Here is a 19825-nt window from a genome sequence, read left to right on the forward strand (position 1 = left end):
CTGAGTTCCAGCTGCTGACCTGGGGGAAGGGCGATACTAAAATTCCCTTTTCCACATTCGAGAAAGGCCTAAATAAATGCCTCCTCTGCCAAATGTTTCCTTCACTTTCTCGGAGCTTTCATACCACATTCAATTTTACACCTTTCGTTTTCAAAACGAAATGTGCACCACTTGCATGCTTGATGTCTGTGGAGGCCAGAAGAGTGTCAGATCTCCTGGAACTAGAGTTACAGACGGTTGTGAATCGAACCTCGGTGCTCTGCAAAAGCAACAAGTGCTCTTAACGCCATCTCTCCAGCCCCAGGGTTTTCGTTGTTGTTAAGAAAGTGTGTCACCATGTGGCCCAGGCTAGCCTCGAACTCCTGATCCTTTGAGAATTACGGATGTGCACTACCATGCCCTGCATCATGGAGTGGGAGGTCTAGTATTGGAGATCAAGACTCATTATTGTAGCTCCAACTGTCCTGGAGCAAACTCTAGCCCAAGCTAACCTCTAGCTTTTGGCAAGCCTCCTGCCTCAGCTTCTTTTTTTTTTTTTTCTTTTCAGAGCTGAGGATCGAACCCAGGGCCTTGCACTTGCTAGGCAAGTGCTCTACCACTGAGCTAAATCCCCAACCCTATTTGTTTGTTTTTCAAGACAGGGTTTCTCTGTGTTGCTTTGTGCCTTTCCTGGAACTCACTCTGTAGCCCAGGCTGGCCTCAAACTCACAGAGATCCTCCTGCCTCTGCCTCCGGAGTGCTGGGATTAAAGGCATGTGCCGCCGCCGCCGCCACCACCATCCAGCCATCTTTTTCTATCTATCATCCAGGAAGCGCCTAATAAATGATTATGGGGATGGAGTGGGGGGAATCTAACCATGGGATTTTATCTTCTTGTAGGAAAACAAAACAAAAAAAGCCCAAACCACTCAGGACCTTTCTTGGAGTGAGACACCATGACTCCTGCCTGCCCAACATCCACCAATTCATTTTGTCTCCACACTTCTCCCACCAGTTCTGCCCCTCTCAATAACAGCCTGTTTGTTGTGTGATGAATAAGAGAGAGGAACACAAATGGTCTCATTTCCCACCCACACACTTCAGATCTTTTCTCTTCCTAGCCACCTCCATTTCACCAGCTGTCCACAAAGGAGAATTGGAAAGGGAGGTAGAGTTGGGGGGACGGCACACAAGACACAGAAGAGGTGAGGTTTGAGAGAGACAAAAGAAAGTACAGGGTCAGCGGAAAAACTGGTTCTCTTTCTCTTCACCTACATCCAAGCTTTGACCCTTCCCCTTTTGATTTGCCATCAAGAACAGTGGTGGCCTTTCCTTATGCTTGTCAGCCCACTCAGGTAGACCATTTGCAGCCCAAAGGAAGTCTCTTCTGCTGACTGTAACTAGAGAGCCTGGAGTAGGTCATCTGAGGCTGGAGGCCCCAGTGTGCTCAGACAGAGAGAGAGGGAGGGCAGTGTCTTTAAGGTAAGATCGACAGAGCAGATGGATCAGTAATATAATTAGGGCCAGAAAAGGACACACTAAGCAGGATCTGATTTTTTTTCACAATGATCTTGGTATGCAGACAGGATACCAAACTGCAAAGGTAAAGACTGAGAGCAAACAACTCTGAAGTCCTTCCCTTCTCCTTCGCAAGGATCCTTACAAGATGCCCACTTACTGGCTCTACGAGACCAGAAGGGACCAGTGCAGTCCTTTCAGTACCAGCTTTGGGTGGCTACCCTATTTGAAGACCCTTTCCTTGCCCAGAATGAAGGGGCATGCCAGCCCATGCCGGCCCCAAACCAACTATGGGCTCATGGCATCTACTGTGGCTTTAGAAGGCACTGCCGCTAGGCATACACCAAGAGCCCTCTCTCAACTAGAGCTCTTACAGGGAAACAGCTGTCCACTTCAGTGCTGGAAGTAACAGGACTCAGGCAGTTGCCTCCTGACTCCAGGATGGAGTAACAGCAGAAACCACAAATAAACTGGAGTTTCTGGTTCCTGGTGCAAGGGGCCTGGGCAGAGAGACCCCAGACCTGGCAACAGCTCTGGTCAGAAGTGAGACCTCTGGGGTCCTAGCAAGGCATGGGTGAACTGCTGGGAGCTGCCTCAGGGGAGCTGGAGGACAAGCTGGAAGGGAAGAGGACCAGAGGTGGGAAGTAGAGGAAGAGAGAGGAAATATAGGAGAGGACAAGTGTACCTGAACCTCTAACCAACCCAACCTCAAAAAGTTCCAGAGACCAACGGGACTTAGTAATGCTGTAATGTTAAGTTTACTGACACCTTCCCAGCCTCGGTTTTCACTTCTGATGGAGAAAAGTGTGTTGAGCACAATGGTGTTGAGCTCTCTCTACAAGATTGCAAGGGGAAGATGCCTGCATCCAAAGATGTCAGTATCACCAGAAAGTGCTCAGCGGCAGCAGGCATGCTACAGGGTCCCCTCTCCTTGCTGCTTCTCCTTTTCCCCCTCCCCTGAGCCGCCAGGCCCCCGCCCCCGCCCCGCCCCCGGTGTGAGATGGGGGACGGGCGGGCAGAGCTGAGCTGAGCTGAGCGGACAGACACAGACGCTGCCACCTGATCCCATCCAGGCGCAGCAAGGCAAGCTACCCGCTGGAGCATTCAGGGCCCCGTTAGCTTCAGACCCGGCAGATTTCAGGACAAGGGGCCCAGGGGAAGCGGAAGGTAGCCCCTGACCCAAGTTGGAGACAGAGCCTGCCTGCGTAAGTACTGCAGTAGCCAGCCGGGAGCCGGAGGAAACAAGGGTACACTGCAAAAGGAATGGGAGCCTGGGCAGTTGCAATAGTGTATCTTGGGGGCCTAGTGCCAAGAGAGCTTGAGGGGGTGGCACGGTAACCTCAGGAAGCAAGGGAGTGGGTGAAGCTGGCCTATTCCCTATAGTGACCAGATCCTAGGAGAGATCGGGAGGGAATTAAGGGAATGTGGGGCGCGGTGGGGGTGGGAGTGGGTAGTGATGGAGAAAGGAGAATGAAGAGAATTCAGAGGCATGGATAAAAGCGGGGGTGGATGACAGAGAGAGAAGACTGGGGAAAGCTGGTGCAGGGGAAGAAGGGATGGAAAGATATTCACTATCTTAAGCCCTATTGTGCTTCCCTCTCAGCCTTTTTCTCGTGGGGACCTGTGTGACCTGTGCCATGCCCCAAGTCAGGTTAAGACTCCCCATCACTGGGAGGACAGTCCCCAGTGGTCCAGGCCTCAGAGCCACTCCTCCAAGGACATCAGCCCTGGGGCTCTGAGGGGAGATGAGAAAGAGATCATTTGGGAGAAGGGTGGACATCTGGGCTAGTTTTCAAAGCTCTGGATGGTGATACCATTTCTTCTTTGGTTCTCCAGAGAAAAGAAAGCAATTTACAAAACTGGGCAGCAGCCTGAGGTAGATTGTTCTGACTAAAATTAGCACTGCTATTCTGATAAGGCTGGCACCCTGACCTGCTGGGGATGGTGAGGGCCCTCTTTCTCTCCTTAGAAAAGACACGAGAGATAGAGTAGGTGAAGTCTCTCTGGGCAGCAGCCAGGGCCATCCTCCAAAGCCGTGCACCAGCAGCATGGCCACCAATTTGCTTCAGTCTCAAGACCAGAGGGAAACTCATCCCAGGGAACTCCTCCAGGCCCTCACTATTGAGTCCTTCTCAACAACAGAAATGACCTGACCCAGGGAAGGCAGGCTTGCCTGCCTAGTATCCAAGAACTACTATCTATCTGGACCTGCAATGGTTTCTCTAAGTGCCCACATACAGGATACAGGGTTCTTGCTTTCAAATACCTGAATGTCTGTCATGAAGAAAAAAATCTGCCTTGTCCTCTGAAGAGCGGTACTAGTTACAGCACAGAATAGGAGATGAAAGGACAAGGCAAGCCTAGGAGGATGTCTGTCACAAGGCAGGATTATTAGTCCTTACAGACCCAGAAAAGTCCTTGGGATTGTGGGCAAGAATGGACTAGGCTTGGGTTGGGGATTTAGCTCAGTGGTAGAGTGCTTGCCTAGCAATTGCAAGGCCCTGGGTTCAATCCTCAGCTCCAAGAAAAAAAAAAAATCGGAAAGTGATTATCATTGCCAGTGACCAAAATCCTGGAAACTGGTGTCTAGGGAATTCCTATATTGATGAAGGACTGTTCCCCTTGCAGCCTAGACAGCAATCTGACTGGCTCCCCAGATCCAAACCTTGTAGGCAGTAGATAAAGTCCTGTTAGAATGGGTAGTACCAGGCAGCACCCCCATTCTCTATGATAGGAAAAGATCCATTGTAGCTCACCTTATATTTGGCCTCCTTGGCTGGCTCAGATTCCTCTGAGAAATGGGGTAGTTTCAGTATGTTTAAGGGAGGTAGAAATAGACTTGCCCGCCAGGTGGTGGTGGCGCGCGCCTTTAATCCCAGCACTTGGGAGGCAGAGCCAGGTGGATCTCTGTGAGTTTGAGGCCAGCCTGGTCTACAGAGTGAGATCCAGGACAGTCACCAAAACTACATAGAGAAACCTGTCTCAAAAAACCAAAAAAAAAAAAAGTAGAAGAAGAAGAAGGAGGAGGAGGAGGAGGAGGAGGAGGAGGAGGAGGAGGAGGAGAAGAAGAAGAAAGAAGAAATAGACTTGCCCTCTAATTCTCTCTTGGGAAACCATTTGTTCACCAAGTTCTCCAAGCAGGACTTGTGACAGAGAGAAACTCTGAGTCCTGAAAGGGCCAAGATTTTGACTTCCTCCTACTAGAGACCAACCCTGCTCTGCCTCCCCAAAGTCAGGGAGGACCTAGGCTGCCTCTGCTGTGCCCTTGGTTGCCCTCTGTGGCCAGACCCTTGGCTCTCTTGGCTCCAAGAAGATTACTGTTTCACAGGCTGGTGGAGGATGTCAGAAGATGGGACCTGGAGATAAGGAGGACTGTAAACAGGACATCTTTCCACTAAATAGGTGTAAGGGTAATCTGGAATTAACAGGGAAGGGGTATAAAAAAGAGAAACTGTAAGCCGAGCCGGAACCAGAGTGACCTCACCCCTCCTGGGACCAGGTGTCCTAGTTCCGTATCCACGCACACTCTCCTAGGGTTGCAAACCTCCACCCTTCACACAGTAGTGTGAGGCTGGTGCTAAGTCTGAACCCACACATGCACCCCAGGAGTGGCAGGCCCGCCCTGCTTAGGGGCAGGCATGGCTGCAGAAGCTATTTTCCACCTGAACTGCCAACATTCTTGCAGAGAAAGAAAGCCTGGACAGAAATCACGTCCTTCTCTCTCCTTCTTCTTCCCAAGAAGGAAGGCTCATCTCCTTCTGGAAAGTCTCAGCAGAGCAATCCCACCCAGGCTGTTGTCCCATTGCCTTGGCTAAGCACCTGCACCCGTCAGCCAATGGAGCCACCGTTTTTGGGTGTCTGGGAACTGAATCCAGACAGGGCTCCACGGCTTCAAGTCCTCCTCCCCTGGTGGATTTAGTTCCAGACCCTCAAGACAGCAGCACTGACAGGAGGTCTCGGAGCTCAGAAGCAGAACTACCAGACCAGGCAGGGGCAAGGAAACAGGGTTTTCTTAAGTTATTTTTTATTTTGTGTTTGAGTGTTTTGCCTACATGTATATCCGTGTGTCAGATCTCCTGGAACTGGAGTTATAGAAAGTTGTAAGCCACCATGTGGGTACTGAGAACCAAACCTAGATTCTCTGGAAGAGCGCCTAATCACTAAGATATCCCTCTAGCTTGAAAAAAATCAGTTTTGAATGGGAACAACTCACATAAAGTCTAAGAACAAGGACGTTGGAGACAGAAGAGTAGATCTGGCTAGATTTGGGGCCACACACCTTTAATCTCCACATTCAGGCAGCAGAGGCAGGTGGATGGATCTCTGAGTTTGAGACCATCCTGAACTACATAGCAAGTTTCAGGCCAGCCAAGACTACTACAGTAAGACCTGTCTACCTGAAAAAAAAATTTTTTTAAATAAGCATAGATTTGAGTTCCCAGTCTGCTATAACTAACTGTGTGACTGTGAACAATTGACCACCACCACTTAGCACCCCATTTTCATCATCTGCTTAATGGGAAATACCTGTGGTATTAGGAGTTAGTAATAATACAGAAGGGTAAGCTGGGCGGTTTTTAATCCCAGCACTCTGTGAGTTCAAGGCCAGCCTGGGCTACAGAGTGAGTTCCAGGAAAGGCTCCAAAGCTACGCAGAGACACCCTGTCTCGAAAATAAATAAATAATATAATATAATAGGCCTGCAGTACCAATCCAACTGAAGAAGGCAAGGGCTTGGCTGCTTCTGACCACCCCTTGGCTTGAAGCGTCAGATAAGGAGTCCTAGAAGAGAGGAAACCTCGGACTGAGACTTGTCCTGAGCTACATGCTATTGCTGATGGCAGACTAATGCAGAGCTGGGTTCAAATGGCCATGAGACAAAGACGAGTTAGATGCAGAGAGCTAAACACACAGGACTCAAGCGACAGAATGGCTCTAGTCTTGAGTGCTGGACACATCCCAGACCTGTAATTCCACCCAACACTACTTTATCTGGACGGTGAGGAGATAGGGTCTTGGTGATAGGAGGTGGAATTCAATCTACCCTGGCATCTCTGTTCACTCCACTCATTTAAGCTCTCTTTTGCCAAAGTCCTGGAGTAGCTTCTCTGCCCACTGCAAACCTGTTTCCTTGTTCTGCCAGGATTTTTGGGAACACTGGCCCTGCTACCAGAACCCCAGGACCCCCCATGAGTGCTGGTGAAGGAAGTCCTGGATAGTGAAGCCCTGGCTGGTCCAGGAGTGAGTACTCCACCATGCCACCCATCCTCCAGCGCCTGCAGCAGTCCACCACGATGATGAGCCGCAGGAAAATCCTGCTATTGGTGCTAGGGTGCAGCACCATAAGCCTCCTCATCCACCAGGGATCGCAGCTCAGTTGGTAAGTGGGGAGACTTCAGTGTGGGGGTATGGCCCAGTAGGAGGAACTGTAGTCCAGAGCAACCAAAAAGGCTTCTCTGGGCTACCCTCCCATCCAATAATCTAAAAGTACTTTCTATGCATATCCTCTAGAGCAGTGGTTCTCAACCTTCCTAATGCTGTGACCCTTTAATACAGTCCCTCATGTTGTGGTGACCCCCAACTATAAAATTATTGTTGCTACTTTGTAACTGTAACTTTGCTAGTTATGAATCATACTGCAACTCTGTGTTTTCCAATGGTCTCAGGTGACATCTGTGAGAGTCATTCGACCCCAACTGAGAACCCCTGCTCTAGAGCCAGACAGGCAAAGCCTGGACTCTGCGTGAATTGCTCCATCAGAGTTAGTTAGCCAAGATTTGAAGCTAGCCTGTCTTTCCTACAGTATCACAGATGAATGCTTCCTCGAGGGGTTGCAGACATTTTGTGTTGCTTTGTTCTTTTCAGACAGGGTCTCACTTCATAGCCTTTTTTTGTTTTTCTTTTCTTTTTTTTTTTTTTTTTTTTTTTTTTTTTTTTTTTTTTTGGTTTTTCGAGACAGGGTTTCTCTGTGTAGCTTTGCGCCTTTCCTGGAACTCACTTGGTAGCCCAGGCTGGCCTCGAACTCATAGACATCCTCCTGCCTCTGCTTCCTGAGTGCTGGCATTAAAGGTGTGCACCGCCACCACGCAGTGGATTTTCTGGTTTTATAGATGATGTCTATATAGACATTATCCTGAGCCCAAACTAGCTACCGGTAAAAATTCCTCATGGTGTTCTCAAGCTCTTTAGAGCTGCCCTTGTCACTGGATGCTTAGGACAGTACAGAAGAATCAGAAGTGATTCAAAGCCTGTCCACATCTGATAGGTAACCAGTAATTCCAAACATCCTTGCTTCAGGATGTAGGAACAGATATGAAAATACCATAAGGGCTATACTTAAGTTTAGAATGATGCCTAGGACAAAGCAAAAGCTCAAGAAACACACACATAAATAAGTGGCTCTCCAAAGACCTTAAGAAAACATGTCAAGAACTACCAATGTATTGCTGCAAAGTTTGATGTTAACCTCCCCCACAGTAATGAACGAGTTAAAAAATGAGAAAGAAGACAGACAAGATTCGGTGACTTAGAGTTGGCTCCAGATTCTCTTCAGGTCCTCAATTTCTATACATTTAAAGTAAGATCCCTCAAAGATCTCCAAGGGCCAGGCGGTGGTGGTGGTGGTGGTGGTGGTGGTGGTGGTGGTGGTGCTGGTGCATGCCTTTAATCCCAGCACTCAGGAGGCAGAGGCAGGCAGATCTCTGTGAGTTCCAGGCCAGCCTGGTCTACAGAGCGAGTTCCAGGACAGGCACAAAGCTACACAGAGAAACCCCGCCTTGGGGGAAAAAAAAGATCTCCAAGGGCTGTTGGCCTTTACACTATTTCTACATTTAAAATTTATCTTAGACCGGGTGGTGGTAGGGGTGGTGCACAATTTTAATCTCAGCACTTGGGAGCTAGAGGCAGGCAGATCTCTGTGAGTTCAAGACCAGCCTGGTCTACAGAGCAAGTTCCAGGATGGCCAGGGCTACACAGATACACAGAGAAACCCTGTCTCAGAAAAAAAATTACTTTAGACAGAGCCAAGCATGCTAATGTACATCTTTGAACATTAGGGAGGCTGAGGCAAGCAGATCTCTTTAAATTCAAGGCCAGCCTGGTCTACACAGCAAGTTCCATGACAGCCAGGGCTACATAGTGAGATGAGACTCTGTCTCAAAACAATTTTTTTTTTAAACCTTAAAACTTGGCAGAGAGGACTAGAGAGATGGCTCAGAGGTTAAAAGCACTGACTGCTCTTCCAGAGGACCTGGGTTCAATCCCCAGCAACCACATGGTGGCTCACAACCATCTATAATGGGATCTGATACCCTCTTCTGTCATGCAGGCAAACTGAATAGACAATAAATAAATCTTAAAAAAAAAAAAAAAAAAAACAGCAGAGAAGCCAGGTGTTGGTGACTCAGGCCTGTAATTCCAGCACTCAAAAGGCCAAAACAGGAGGACCACAAATTCAAAAGCAGACTGAGCAACACAGCCACTGAAGGCTTGCCTGGGCTACATACTAACTCTTCTTTAAAAAAAAAAAATGGAGATGTCTCAGCAGGAAAAAGTGTTTTCCAAGCAAGCCTGATGACTAGAGTTCCAGCCACAGGTCCCAAGTGAAAGGCCATGTGTGATGACTCACATCTTTAACCCCAGAACTCTTTTTTTTTTTTTTCTTTATTTTAAAAACAAGGTATCTCTATGTAGCTGTCCTGGAACTCACTGTGTATACCAGGGTGGCCTCTAACTCCCCAAGATCTGCCAGTCTTTGCCTCCAGAGTGGGATTAAAGCATGCACCACCACTGCTTAGCTAATCCCAGGACTCTTTATTTAATATATAATTTTTATGTTCATGGTGTTTTGCCTACATGTATATCTGTATGAAGGTGTCAGAAGCCTTGGAACTGGAGTTACAGAGAGCTGTGAGCTGCCATGTGGGTGCTGGGAATTGAACCCAGGTCCTCTGGAAGAGCAGCCAGTGCTCCCAAGCTGTGCCATCTCTCCAGCTTTGAATCCTGGAACTCTAAAGGAGAAATGGGAGATGGAGACAGGAGAATCAGCCAGAAGGGCACAGTCCAGCTAGCCTGCTCTACTCAGCACAGAGATAGAAAAAAGAAAGTTTTAGCTTCAACAAGATAGAAAGAACAAATTCCAAAAAATTGTCCTCTGAGCTCCACATGCACACCATGGCACATGTGTACTTGCACATATACACACACTGAATAAATTAATAAAAATTAAACAATGAAATACTCAAAACAGCTACTGAAATAAAAAAAAACATTTATTCTCTTTCCATTTCAATGAGTCATGAATCCAAATGTGGCTAAGAACTCCTGATTCTGGGTCTTTTGTAGGTTTTCAGTCATGGTGTCTTCCAGACCTATAGTCTTTGCTGAAGACTAAAAGGGGTCTGAAAGAGTCCACTCAAGTAGTCTGGCAGACTTTAGTCTTCAAGCAGGCCGACGGGCTGGGTTCTCAGTTTCTTTGGGACTATCACCATGTGATTTCTAGCTAACTGCCCCAGTCTGCCTGCTTCCTTCTAATTTTAATTATCCTGGCCAGGCGATGGTGATGCTTTACTCCCAGCACATGGAAGCAGAGGCAGGCAGATCTCTGTGAGCTCAAAGTCAGCTTGGTCTACAGAGCAAGTTCAAGGACAGCCAGGGCTACACACAGAAAAACCCTGTCTTGAAAAACCAAAAAAATCAAAAATAACCTGGTGATGGTGATGGTGATGGTGGTAGCAGCACAGGCCTTTAATCCCAGCACTCGGGAGGCAGAGGCAGGCGGATCTCTGTGAGTTCCAGGCCAGCCTGGTCTACAGAGTTCCAGCACAGCCAGGTCGATATAGAGAAACCCTGTCTTGACAAACCAAAAATAAAATAATTTAGAGATGATACTTCATCATTTCTACCCTATTCTATTGCATACACTTCATCAGTTAAGTTTAGCCCCGCTCAATGGAAAGAATACCCATACGGGTGCCACTACCAGGAGGTCAGCATGGGTATTCAGGCTCATCTTTTTTTTTTTTTTCCCTTTTCCTTTTTATTTTTAGTTTTTATTTTGTTTGTTTGTTTGTTTTTGTTGTTTTTTTTTTTTACTTTTTGGTTTTTCGAGACAGGGTTGTTTCTCAGTGTACCAGACCTACCTGTCCTGGAACTCCCTTTGTAGACCAGGCTGGCCTTGAACTCACGAAGAGATCCGCCTGCCTCTGCCTCTTGAGTGCTGGGATTAAAGGTGTGCGCCACTGCTCCCCCCCACACACTTTTTTTTAACAGTTTCAGTGTGTAACTTTGGCTGCCCAAGACTCACTAAGTAGTCCACACTGGCTTTGAACTCCCCTTGATCCACCTAGCTTTGCCTCCTGAGTGAAGAGAATAAGGCCGGTGCTGCGTACCACCACATTCCCGGGATTACTACCTCCTCCCCACCACGTCACCCCCCCAAGTCCCTGTCTACGGGCAGTTTCGCATGCAGTGCCATCTAAGGCCAGAAGAGGGCCCGTGGGACCGGAGGTACAGACACGTGCGGCCAGGTCCACCCGAGCTCTCCCATCACAGAATGACGCCCAGGCCGGTCTACTCTCGCACACTGGCCCCACCTGCCCCCCAGACCCACCGCTCCCGTGCATTACCTCCTCTCACACACCCTCGGCTTTGCAGGTACCCCAAGTTGTTCCCTCTGAGCTGCCCGCCCCTGCGAGAGTCGCCACCCCGTGCCAAGCACACGGCCGTGGCCTTCCTGAAGACTCACAAGACCGCGGGGACCACGGTGCAGAACATCCTGTTCCGCTTCGCAGAACGCCACAATCTCACCGTGGCCCTGCCCCACCCGAGCTGCGAGCACCAGTTCTGCTATCCGCGGAACTTCTCGGCGCACTTCGTGCACCCGGCCACGCGGCCCCCGCACATGCTGGCCAGCCACCTGCGCTTCGACCGCGCCGAACTCCAACGCCTCATGCCGCCGGGCACGGTCTACGTCACCATCCTGCGCGAGCCGGCCGCCATGTTCGAGTCGCTCTTCAGCTACTACAACCAGTACTGCCCGGCCTTCCGGCGCGTGCCCAACGCGTCGCTCGAGGCCTTCCTGCGCGCACCCGAGGCCTACTACCGTCCCGGGGAGCACTTCGCCATGTTTGCGCACAACACGCTGGCCTACGACCTGGGAGGCGACAACGAGCGCAGCCCACGCGAGGACGCGGCCTACCTGGCGGGCCTCATCCGCCAGGTGGAGGAGGTTTTCTCGCTCGTCATGATCGCGGAGTACTTCGACGAGTCGCTCGTGCTGCTGCGGCGCCTCCTGGCCTGGGACCTGGACGACGTGCTCTACGCCAGGCTGAACGCGCGCGCCGCCACCTCGCGCCTGGCCACCATCCCCGAGGCGCTGGCGCGGGCCGCGCGCACCTGGAACGCGCTCGACGCCGGCCTCTACGACCACTTCAACGCCACCTTCTGGCGCCGCGTGGCGCGCGCGGGCCGCGCGTGCGTGGAGCGCGAGGCGCGCGAGTTGCGCGAGGCCCGCCAGCGCCTGCTGCGCCGTTGCTTCGGCGACGAGCCGGTGCTGCGACCCGCTGCGCAGATTCGCACCAAGCAGCTGCAGCCTTGGCAGCCTAGCCGCAAGGTGGACATCATGGGCTACGACCTGCCTGGAGGCGGTGCCGGCCCCTCCACCGAGGCCTGCCTCAAGCTTGCTATGCCCGAGGTGCAGTATTCAAACTATCTGTTGCGGAAGCAGAAGCGCCGAGGTGGTGTGCGGTCGAGGCCGGAACCGGTCCTGGATAATCCTCCCCCTCGGCCCATCCGAGCACTGCCCCGCATCCCCCAGGGTACCTGAGTTCTGTCTGCCTCCAGGAGCCCAGGTCTTGCTCCATCAGGGCCGTTTTATTCCCCACAGGCTTGAGCCCTGTGTCCAAATGGAGGTGCATCTGCATCTGAGCCTGCCACCCCAGTGTCGCCTGAACCCCACTTTCTGGGATAGCGTTGATGGGCCACCCACTCCTCCTTCCCAACTGGTTGGTGACTTTGACAAGAGAGCCAAGGGTGTTCCAATACTGCCTACCCTGCCTTTTTCTGGGGACTGAGAACCCCACCTGTCTTTTGAGGGGCTGAGCCCCCACCTGTGTGAAGTGGATGACCACAAGCCCGGGAAAGGGACTAAGTCCTGGGAAAACGCCGTGCTTCCTGTCAGCACCTGGGCTTTCGTTCTTCCCAGAGCTGCAGAGGTCTGCTACTGTCTTCCAGTCTACTTCCCTACACACCTAAGCTGCTCCCAGACACCCAGAACCAGAGTTCTTGGGTTGGACCTTTTGTTTGGTCCTTCCTCCTCCTCCTCCTCCTCCTCCTTCTCCTCGGGTTGGGCTTTTTGTTTGGTCCTTCCTTCCTCCTCTTCTCTTTTTTAATAAAAATAACTTTAAATGTGTATGTCAGTCACTGAAAGTCAGAATCTCCAAGTTTGCCGATGAGGCAGATCTTTGGGGCATGCAGTGGCTGGACCCAGACTTGATCAAGCTCTCTGCCCCTTCCAAAGTTCTTTGACCTGGCATACCCACAGTGGCCATAGCCATCTGGGCCCCACTCACTTGCCAAAGTGTCTCTCCTCTTTCAGTTCAACCACATTTCCCCAGCATCAAGTTTGAGAACTCAGATGAACGAGAAGATAGGCCCTCAAACCTCAAGGAGATCCTCGGGGACAGTGGACAGAAGCAAGCCTGAACTACCACAAGGCTTTGACAGGCTGGGAGCAGGATCACTTTCAGACTTACCTCCTCCTGTAAGGCCCTGACTTCACCACTGGGCATTTCCTTAACCACAAGAAGATATGACTTGGATAATGATCGATTCCTCTCCCCAATTTCCCTTAGCACAGCTAAATGCTCTACACTTTTAATAAAATCTCCCTTAAAGAATAGCAGAGGGGCAGGGCATGGTGGCAAATGCCTTTAATCCCAGCACTGGGGAGGTGTCCATTTGAAACCAACCTGGCCTACATAGTTCTAGGCTACTCAGAGCTATATAGTGAGACCCTGTCCCCCAAAACAAAAGTGAGAACTAGGAATTCTGTCGCTTTCTCTAGCTACCTTGAAGTAGCTAGGCAAGTAATGAAACAATAGCTAACATAGTCTGCTACATGCCTGCTACTCCTTCAGAGCTTTGTTTGAATTGATTTGTGTGATAAACACTATTTCTCTCATGTTGGAACTTAGGTTAAATGATCCAGTCCCACAGCTAGAAAGTACAATCAGGATTTGAACCCAGGCCCTGTAGCTTCAATACCTGCTCACATGTGCAGTTTCTAGTGTCTTTCAAATAAAGGTCACATGCCACAGGCTGACCCTTTGGACCTTCTCCCAAAAGAATGTAAAGTAAGACACTGCTATCAGTTTTTATTTTTCAGTGAGACAATGATTGGCTTGTTTGGGCAAGGAAGGTTGTGGAGGTTGGTTGGCAAGTTTTCTGAAACTTCATCTTATTATCTGTTTACTCTTAGTATAACAAAATACTTGAAACTCCATAGCTTATGAAGGGAGCAATCTCTTTTGGCTCCGAGTTCTGGAGGCTCAGAGCATGGCACCAGCCTCTGCTTAGCTTCTGGTGAGGGCTTCACGGCAGGACAAGCAGATGAAGACAGAAGAAGAAACAAAACAGTATGGCACACTCTCACACAAATTCATTCGGTCTCCAAGAACAAGTACGCCCAGCCAGTCACTTCCCACAGGCCCTGCCTACCCCTCTCAACACAGTCATAGGTCAAACTCAACACAGTTTGGAGGCAAACAAGCAATATGGAGGCCACAGCACTTTGAAGGGGGCTGGTTTTGCAGCACCCCACTTTTCGCCAGTAGAGCTATGGAAGGAGCAATAATCAGCGCCATGGGAAGTTGTGATTAGGTTTCTCCTGCTAAGCGGCAATGAGGAATTGTACTAGACTCAAGGCCATCGACTTAAGTCAGGTGTCCTCTGGCCCCCAGGCCTAGAGAGCACTCACTATTCTACTACGTTCCTGTAGCTCTAGGCTTCAGTCACCCCTCCGCAAGAACTGTCCTTCATCCCGCCCTTGGTTGCTCCAGAAAATTCAGACATGCCTTATATCTGCCTTGCTGGGCCTCTCTTGGGCATAGCCTTTTTTATATGGTCCAATTCAACAAAGGTACAACTCTGGATTCAAAAACGCCTGGGTCCAGGAACTAATGGAACCCTTCTCACTAGGAGAGGCTTCTTCTATCTGACTTGGGCCAGAGGCCCTAGGACTCCTTGATCCAAAGAGCTACAGTGTGAGCTATACCCAGGAGATAGGCTCGGGCTCTTGCGTCTCCAACGTCCTCTAACAAGGTTCCTTATATAACATGCATTTGGTTTACTGCCCAATCTGTGGCCTACTTCTTGTGACTCTGAAGTGTGGCATTGGCAAATGTGGCCTGCTGCAAGGCTGTCGCCCTAAGGCCTGGAGCAAGTGTAGAAATAGTCACCATAGGGCCGGGTTGGCAGTGGCACTCCCCTTTAAACCCAGCACTCGGGAGGCAGAGCCAGGCTGATCTCTGTGAGTTCGAGGCCAGCCTAGTCTACAGATTGAGATCCAGGATAGGCACCAAGATGACGTGTAGAAATCCTGTCTCGAAAGAAAAAAAAAGAAAGAAAGGAAGGAAGAGTCACATAGTGGGAGTAGTGCATCTGATTTGAATAGCAGTTGACCATCAGTGTTCTGGAGTTCAAAGCTGGCTTTGTCTCCTACTGGCTACATACTTTGAAACTTGCCTTGGAGCCCCATTTTCCTCACCTGTGAGGTCAAGTTTTCTAAATGGAGCTTTGGGAACAGTGAGTGAGATTATATACCTAGCACTGGGCTGGTTTGTGGAAGCTCCCTTAGGAGCCCCATCTGCTTTTGAAGACAAGATTTCTCTGTATAGCCCTGGCTGTCCTGGAACTCGCATTGTAGACCAGGCCTGTCTATGCCTCCTGAGTGCTGGGATTAAAGGCATGAGCCACCACCATCCAGCTGCCCCATCTGGATTTATCAGTTTCCCCAATATAAATACCCTGTGCATGGTATATGTCATAGGTTGGTATATCCTATAAGAATTGTTCACCCAGGCATGGTGGAACATTCGTCATGCCAGGGCCGGGCAGGAGTGAGAGGCACAAGTTGTGAGATAGCGCACTCCTGAGGATGGTGGAGCACCCGTGCACAGTGCAGCCTTTTTGCGCTCCGGTTTCTCTGACCCTCCCACGCAGCTGGCCTGAGCAGCGATGTGGGCGGTGAATGGGGAGTCAGGTGTCAGGGGAACCATGCTGGGAAGTGTGTCTGCCACCGCTGCTGCCACCGCTTGCGTTTCCAGGAGGATCCTGGGGGAGAAACCCAGGCTGCTAGCCGGCTGGCCTCAAACCAGTCTTGTGAGGGCTCAGCCCTCGGGAAGCGCCATGGATGGAGCCTGCACCTGATCCTGCACCGCAGAGGAGGAAAGGGACCTCAAGAGCAGCCCCCAGTGCTGAAGAAGTTACTTCTCAGGAAGCTTTGGCTAGATCAGTCTAAAAGAGATGTTACTAAAAATTATTGGAATGGGCCGGGAGGTGGTGGCACACGCCTTTAATCCCAGCACTCGGGAGGCAGAGGCAGGTGGATCTCTGTGAGTTCGAGGCCAACCAGCTCTACAGAGCGAGTTCCAGGATAGGCTCCAAAGCTACACAAAGAAACCCTGTCTCGAAAAAACAAAAAACAAACAAAAATTATTTGGAATGGGTTGTGCCTTTAATATAAGCACTTGAGAGACAGAAACAGAAAGATCTCTGAGTTCGAGACCAGCTGGTCTATATAGGGAGTTAGGGCTACATAATGAAACCCTGTCTCTAAATAAATAAATAAATTTAAAACTAATAATAATTAGAGCAGGCTGGAGATGACTCAGCAGCAAGGAGCACTGGCCGCTCTCCCAGAGGACCTGGGAGAGATGCTCAGCACCTGCATGGTGGCTCATAAAGGTCTGTAACTCCAGTTCCAGGGAACCCTATGCCCCATTTTTGGCTTCTACTGGCACCTGGCACACAAGTGGTGCACAAACCCATACAGGCTAAACACCCATGCACATTATATTAAAAATTGGAACTTAAGGGGCTGGAGAGATGGCTCAGAGGTTGAGAGCACTAACTGTTCTTCCAGAGGTTCTGAGTTCAATTCCCAGCAACCACATGGTGGCTCACAACCATCTGTAACAAGATCTGGTGCCCTCTTCTATGAATAAATCTTTTTTAAAAATCATAAAGAAGAAAGTGAAGGAGATTCAAATGACAGATGGGGTGAACGCAGTGTAGAAGATGAAGATTCTGAACATTCAAATTAAAAAGTTAAATTGGAGACCTGAAATTGTTGCTAGTTCTTCAAGACATCCGTAAATTGAAACAAGACTAACAGTTTCAAAACTTTGAAAGTCGGGTTTGGAGATTTAGCTCAGTGGTAGAGTGCTTGCCTAGCAAGTGCAAGGCCCTGGGTTCAATCCTCAGCACAAAAAAAAAAAAAAAAAAAAAAAAAAAAAAAAAACTTTGAAAGTCCACCAAATTGGATTTAACATGTTGAGCAAGAATAAAAGATGGAGCCAGGTGGTGGCGGTGGCAGTGACGGTGGCGGCGGTGGCGCGCACCTTTAATTCCAGCACTCAGGAGGCAGAGGCAGGCGGATCTCAGGGCTGTTACACAGACAAACGCTGTCTCGGGTGTGTTAGTTTTCTGGCAGCAGCAGACTGCCTCTGCTGCCAGAGCTACGTCATCACCTGTTGCCAGGTGTGACATGTACACCCCTTAAAAGTGCCGCTAGAGGGGTTGGGGATTTAGCTCAGTGGTAGAGTGCTTGCGTAGCAAGCGCAAGACCCTGGGTTCGATCCTCAGCTCTGGAAAAACAGCTCTCTCTCCGGTCTGGTCTCTCTTGCTGCTTCTGTCTTCTTTGCCTCTTGTTCCTCTTGTCTGTCTGTCTGCCTGCCTCTCTCATGTCCCCTCTACCATGGTCCATCACTCTTTCACTCCCCCTCCTCCCCCAGTAAACCTCTTGCACTAACTGCTGCCCATGGCGTCTTTGCTAAGTGGCATACCTTGGCAGGGCCTGCCGAATGGTACCCACTTTGCCTTTCTTTTTTATTTATCATTACAGCATGAAGATACACAAATTACACCATTATGCTGTGGAAGTGTAATTCATGATAGGTGTTTCTATCATGCTCATGAACACGAAACAGCAGTAAAGACAGCAGCTCAAAAGACACCCATCAAACCTTCCTGTGAAGTGGCTGAAGAATTTATCTTGATTCTTCCCTCTACATCTGAACTTGCTTCCTTTTGGTTAGTGTCCATATCACCTGCTTGCACTTCTACCAGCACAAAAAGGGGGGGGGGGGGGCGCAAACTTACTGTGTCACTGAGTAAGCAATCCATCCTCTCAAAACTGATCATACTTACAACATGGTTTATGTCCTGTATTCTAAGACACTGAGCATCTTCTAGTCTGCTGTGCCTACTTTCAATAGTATTTGCCTTGAGGCTGGAGAGACCACCCAGCAAGAGCGCACTCGCAGCTCACCCACAGGAGCCAGGTTTGACTCCCAGACCCAGCACAGAGACTTGGTCACCCTCTTCTGGCCTCCGTGGGTACTGCATCCACATGAAGCACAGAAATACATGGTGATGAAACACTCATCTAGGAGAGGGGGGGGACAGAGGGGAGCAGAGAGAGAGGGAGAGAGGGAGGGGGAGAGAGGGGGGGAGAGAGGGGGGAGAGAGAGAGAGAGAGAGAGAGAGAGGGTGTCCTCAGGGATTAAAGAGATGGCTCAGTGGTTTTAGAGTACCTGTCACTCTCGCTGAGGTCCTGAGTTCAATTCTCAGCACCCACATGGTGGCTCACAATCATCCTAACTCCAGTTTCAGGGTCTCCAACATTTTCTTCTGACTCTCACGGGCACCAGGCATGTCAATGGCACATATACATATATGCAGACAAAACATTCATATACATAAAATTAAATAAATCTTTTTTTCCCCCAGAGCTGAGGACCAAACCCAGGGCTAGGCAAGCACTCTACCACTGAGCTAAATCTCCAACCCCTAAATAAATCTTTTAAAAAAATATTTGTCGGCTGGGCAGTGGCGGCGCACGCCTTTAATCCCAGCACTCAGGAGGCAGAGGCAGGCGGATCTCTGTGAGTTCAAGGCCAGCCTGGTCTACCAAGTGAGTTCCAAAAGGCGCAAAGCTACGCAGAGAAACCCTGTCTCGAAAAACAAAACAAAACAAAAAAAATGTATATATTTGTCGGGCTGGAGAGATGGTTCAATGGTTAAGAGCACTGACTGCTCTTCCAGAGGTCCTGAGTAGGATTCTCAGAAACCACATGGTGGCTCACAACCACTTGCAATTAGATCTGGCGCCCTCTTCTGGCCTGCAAGGACACATGCAGGCAGAACACTGTATACATAATAAATAAAAAATTTAAAAAGAAATTTGTCTCCAATGATGGCCTTTCTCTTGGAAGGATGGCTTCCATCCTGAACTCAGGCACAACTTTGCAGACAGGCTTGTGTGTTCCAAATCTTTGAGAAGGATGTTAAGTGGAACGTACTGAAAAGAGTTTAATGGGACTCTCAACCCTGAAAATTTCAGCATCAAAAACAGTTTGGCCAATCTCCTCCCATATTTCTGCAGCTACTCCACCCATCCATCCTTCTGCTGGAACCTCTCTTTCATTGCATTTATGGCAGTGATACGATCTCTAGTGATCCTTCCACAATCACCAACGTTTGCTTTACTTGCCATTCCTGGGAACTTCTGCAAGAGATGTTTTTGTTTGGGTTATTGTTTTGCCCTCCAGATACTTCAAGTTTAATTAGATTATTGAAAGTTTTTAAAAATAATAGTGTGTGATTGTGAGTGTGTGCGTGACCCAGGAGGTCAGAAAAAGACACCAGATCCATAGAACTGGAGTTTCAGGCAGTGACCTACCATGTGGGTGCTGGGAACGGAACCCAGGTTCTCTGTAAGAGCTGTAAGTGTTCTTTTTTTTAGCTTGAACATAAAAACAGGTTATAATTCAAAGGTCCAGGGTTATTTGAAACAGGAAAATATTTGCTCTATAGAAAATAGTAAAAATGAAGCAGAGGTCCTGACCTCTGGCCTCTTAATCATTCATTCATTCATTCATTTTTTTTTTTATTATCAGCTTGATACAGTACAATTCTTTTTTGTTTTTGTTTTTGTTTTTTTGAGACTGGGTTTCTCTGTAGCTTTGGAGCCTGTCCTGGACTAACTCTGTAGACCAGGCTGGCCTGTAACTCACAGAGATCCACCTGCCTCTGCCTCCCGAGTGCT

At 49.3% G+C, this 19825-nt stretch overlaps 2 protein-coding genes across 2 annotated transcripts in view; both read left to right on the plus strand.

Moving 5' to 3' along the window:
- The first annotated feature begins 2470 nt into the window (after nucleotides 1-2470).
- Nucleotides 2471-12847, plus strand: Gal3st3 (galactose-3-O-sulfotransferase 3). The gene is made up of 3 exons (XM_036201844.1): nucleotides 2471-2702; nucleotides 6641-6877; nucleotides 11152-12847. Exons 2-3 carry the CDS (start codon nucleotides 6753-6755, stop codon nucleotides 12320-12322), a joined length of 1296 nt encoding a protein of 431 aa, XP_036057737.1. The 5' UTR covers nucleotides 2471-2702; nucleotides 6641-6752; the 3' UTR covers nucleotides 12323-12847.
- Catsper1 (cation channel sperm associated 1) overlaps nucleotides 6820-19825 on the plus strand; it is a gene marked incomplete at its 3' end in the record, with an annotated part of 28825 nt that continues 15819 nt past the window's right edge. The window contains exons 1-2 of the mRNA XM_036201836.1: nucleotides 6820-6877; nucleotides 17621-17808. The remainder of the gene's footprint in view (nucleotides 6878-17620; nucleotides 17809-19825) is intronic.

This window comes from Onychomys torridus, chromosome 1 (assembly GCF_903995425.1).
Source record: "Onychomys torridus chromosome 1, mOncTor1.1, whole genome shotgun sequence".
NCBI classification, from domain to species: Eukaryota; Metazoa; Chordata; class Mammalia; order Rodentia; family Cricetidae; genus Onychomys; species Onychomys torridus.

Coding starts and splice junctions, on each gene's coding strand:
- Gal3st3 (XM_036201844.1), top strand. CDS start 6,753: ATGCCACCCATCCTCCAGCGCCTGCAGCAGTCCACCACGATGATGAGC. Junction 6,878..11,151: donor CAGGGATCGCAGCTCAGTTG/GTAAGTGGGGAG, acceptor TCGGCTTTGCAG/GTACCCCAAGTTGTTCCCTC.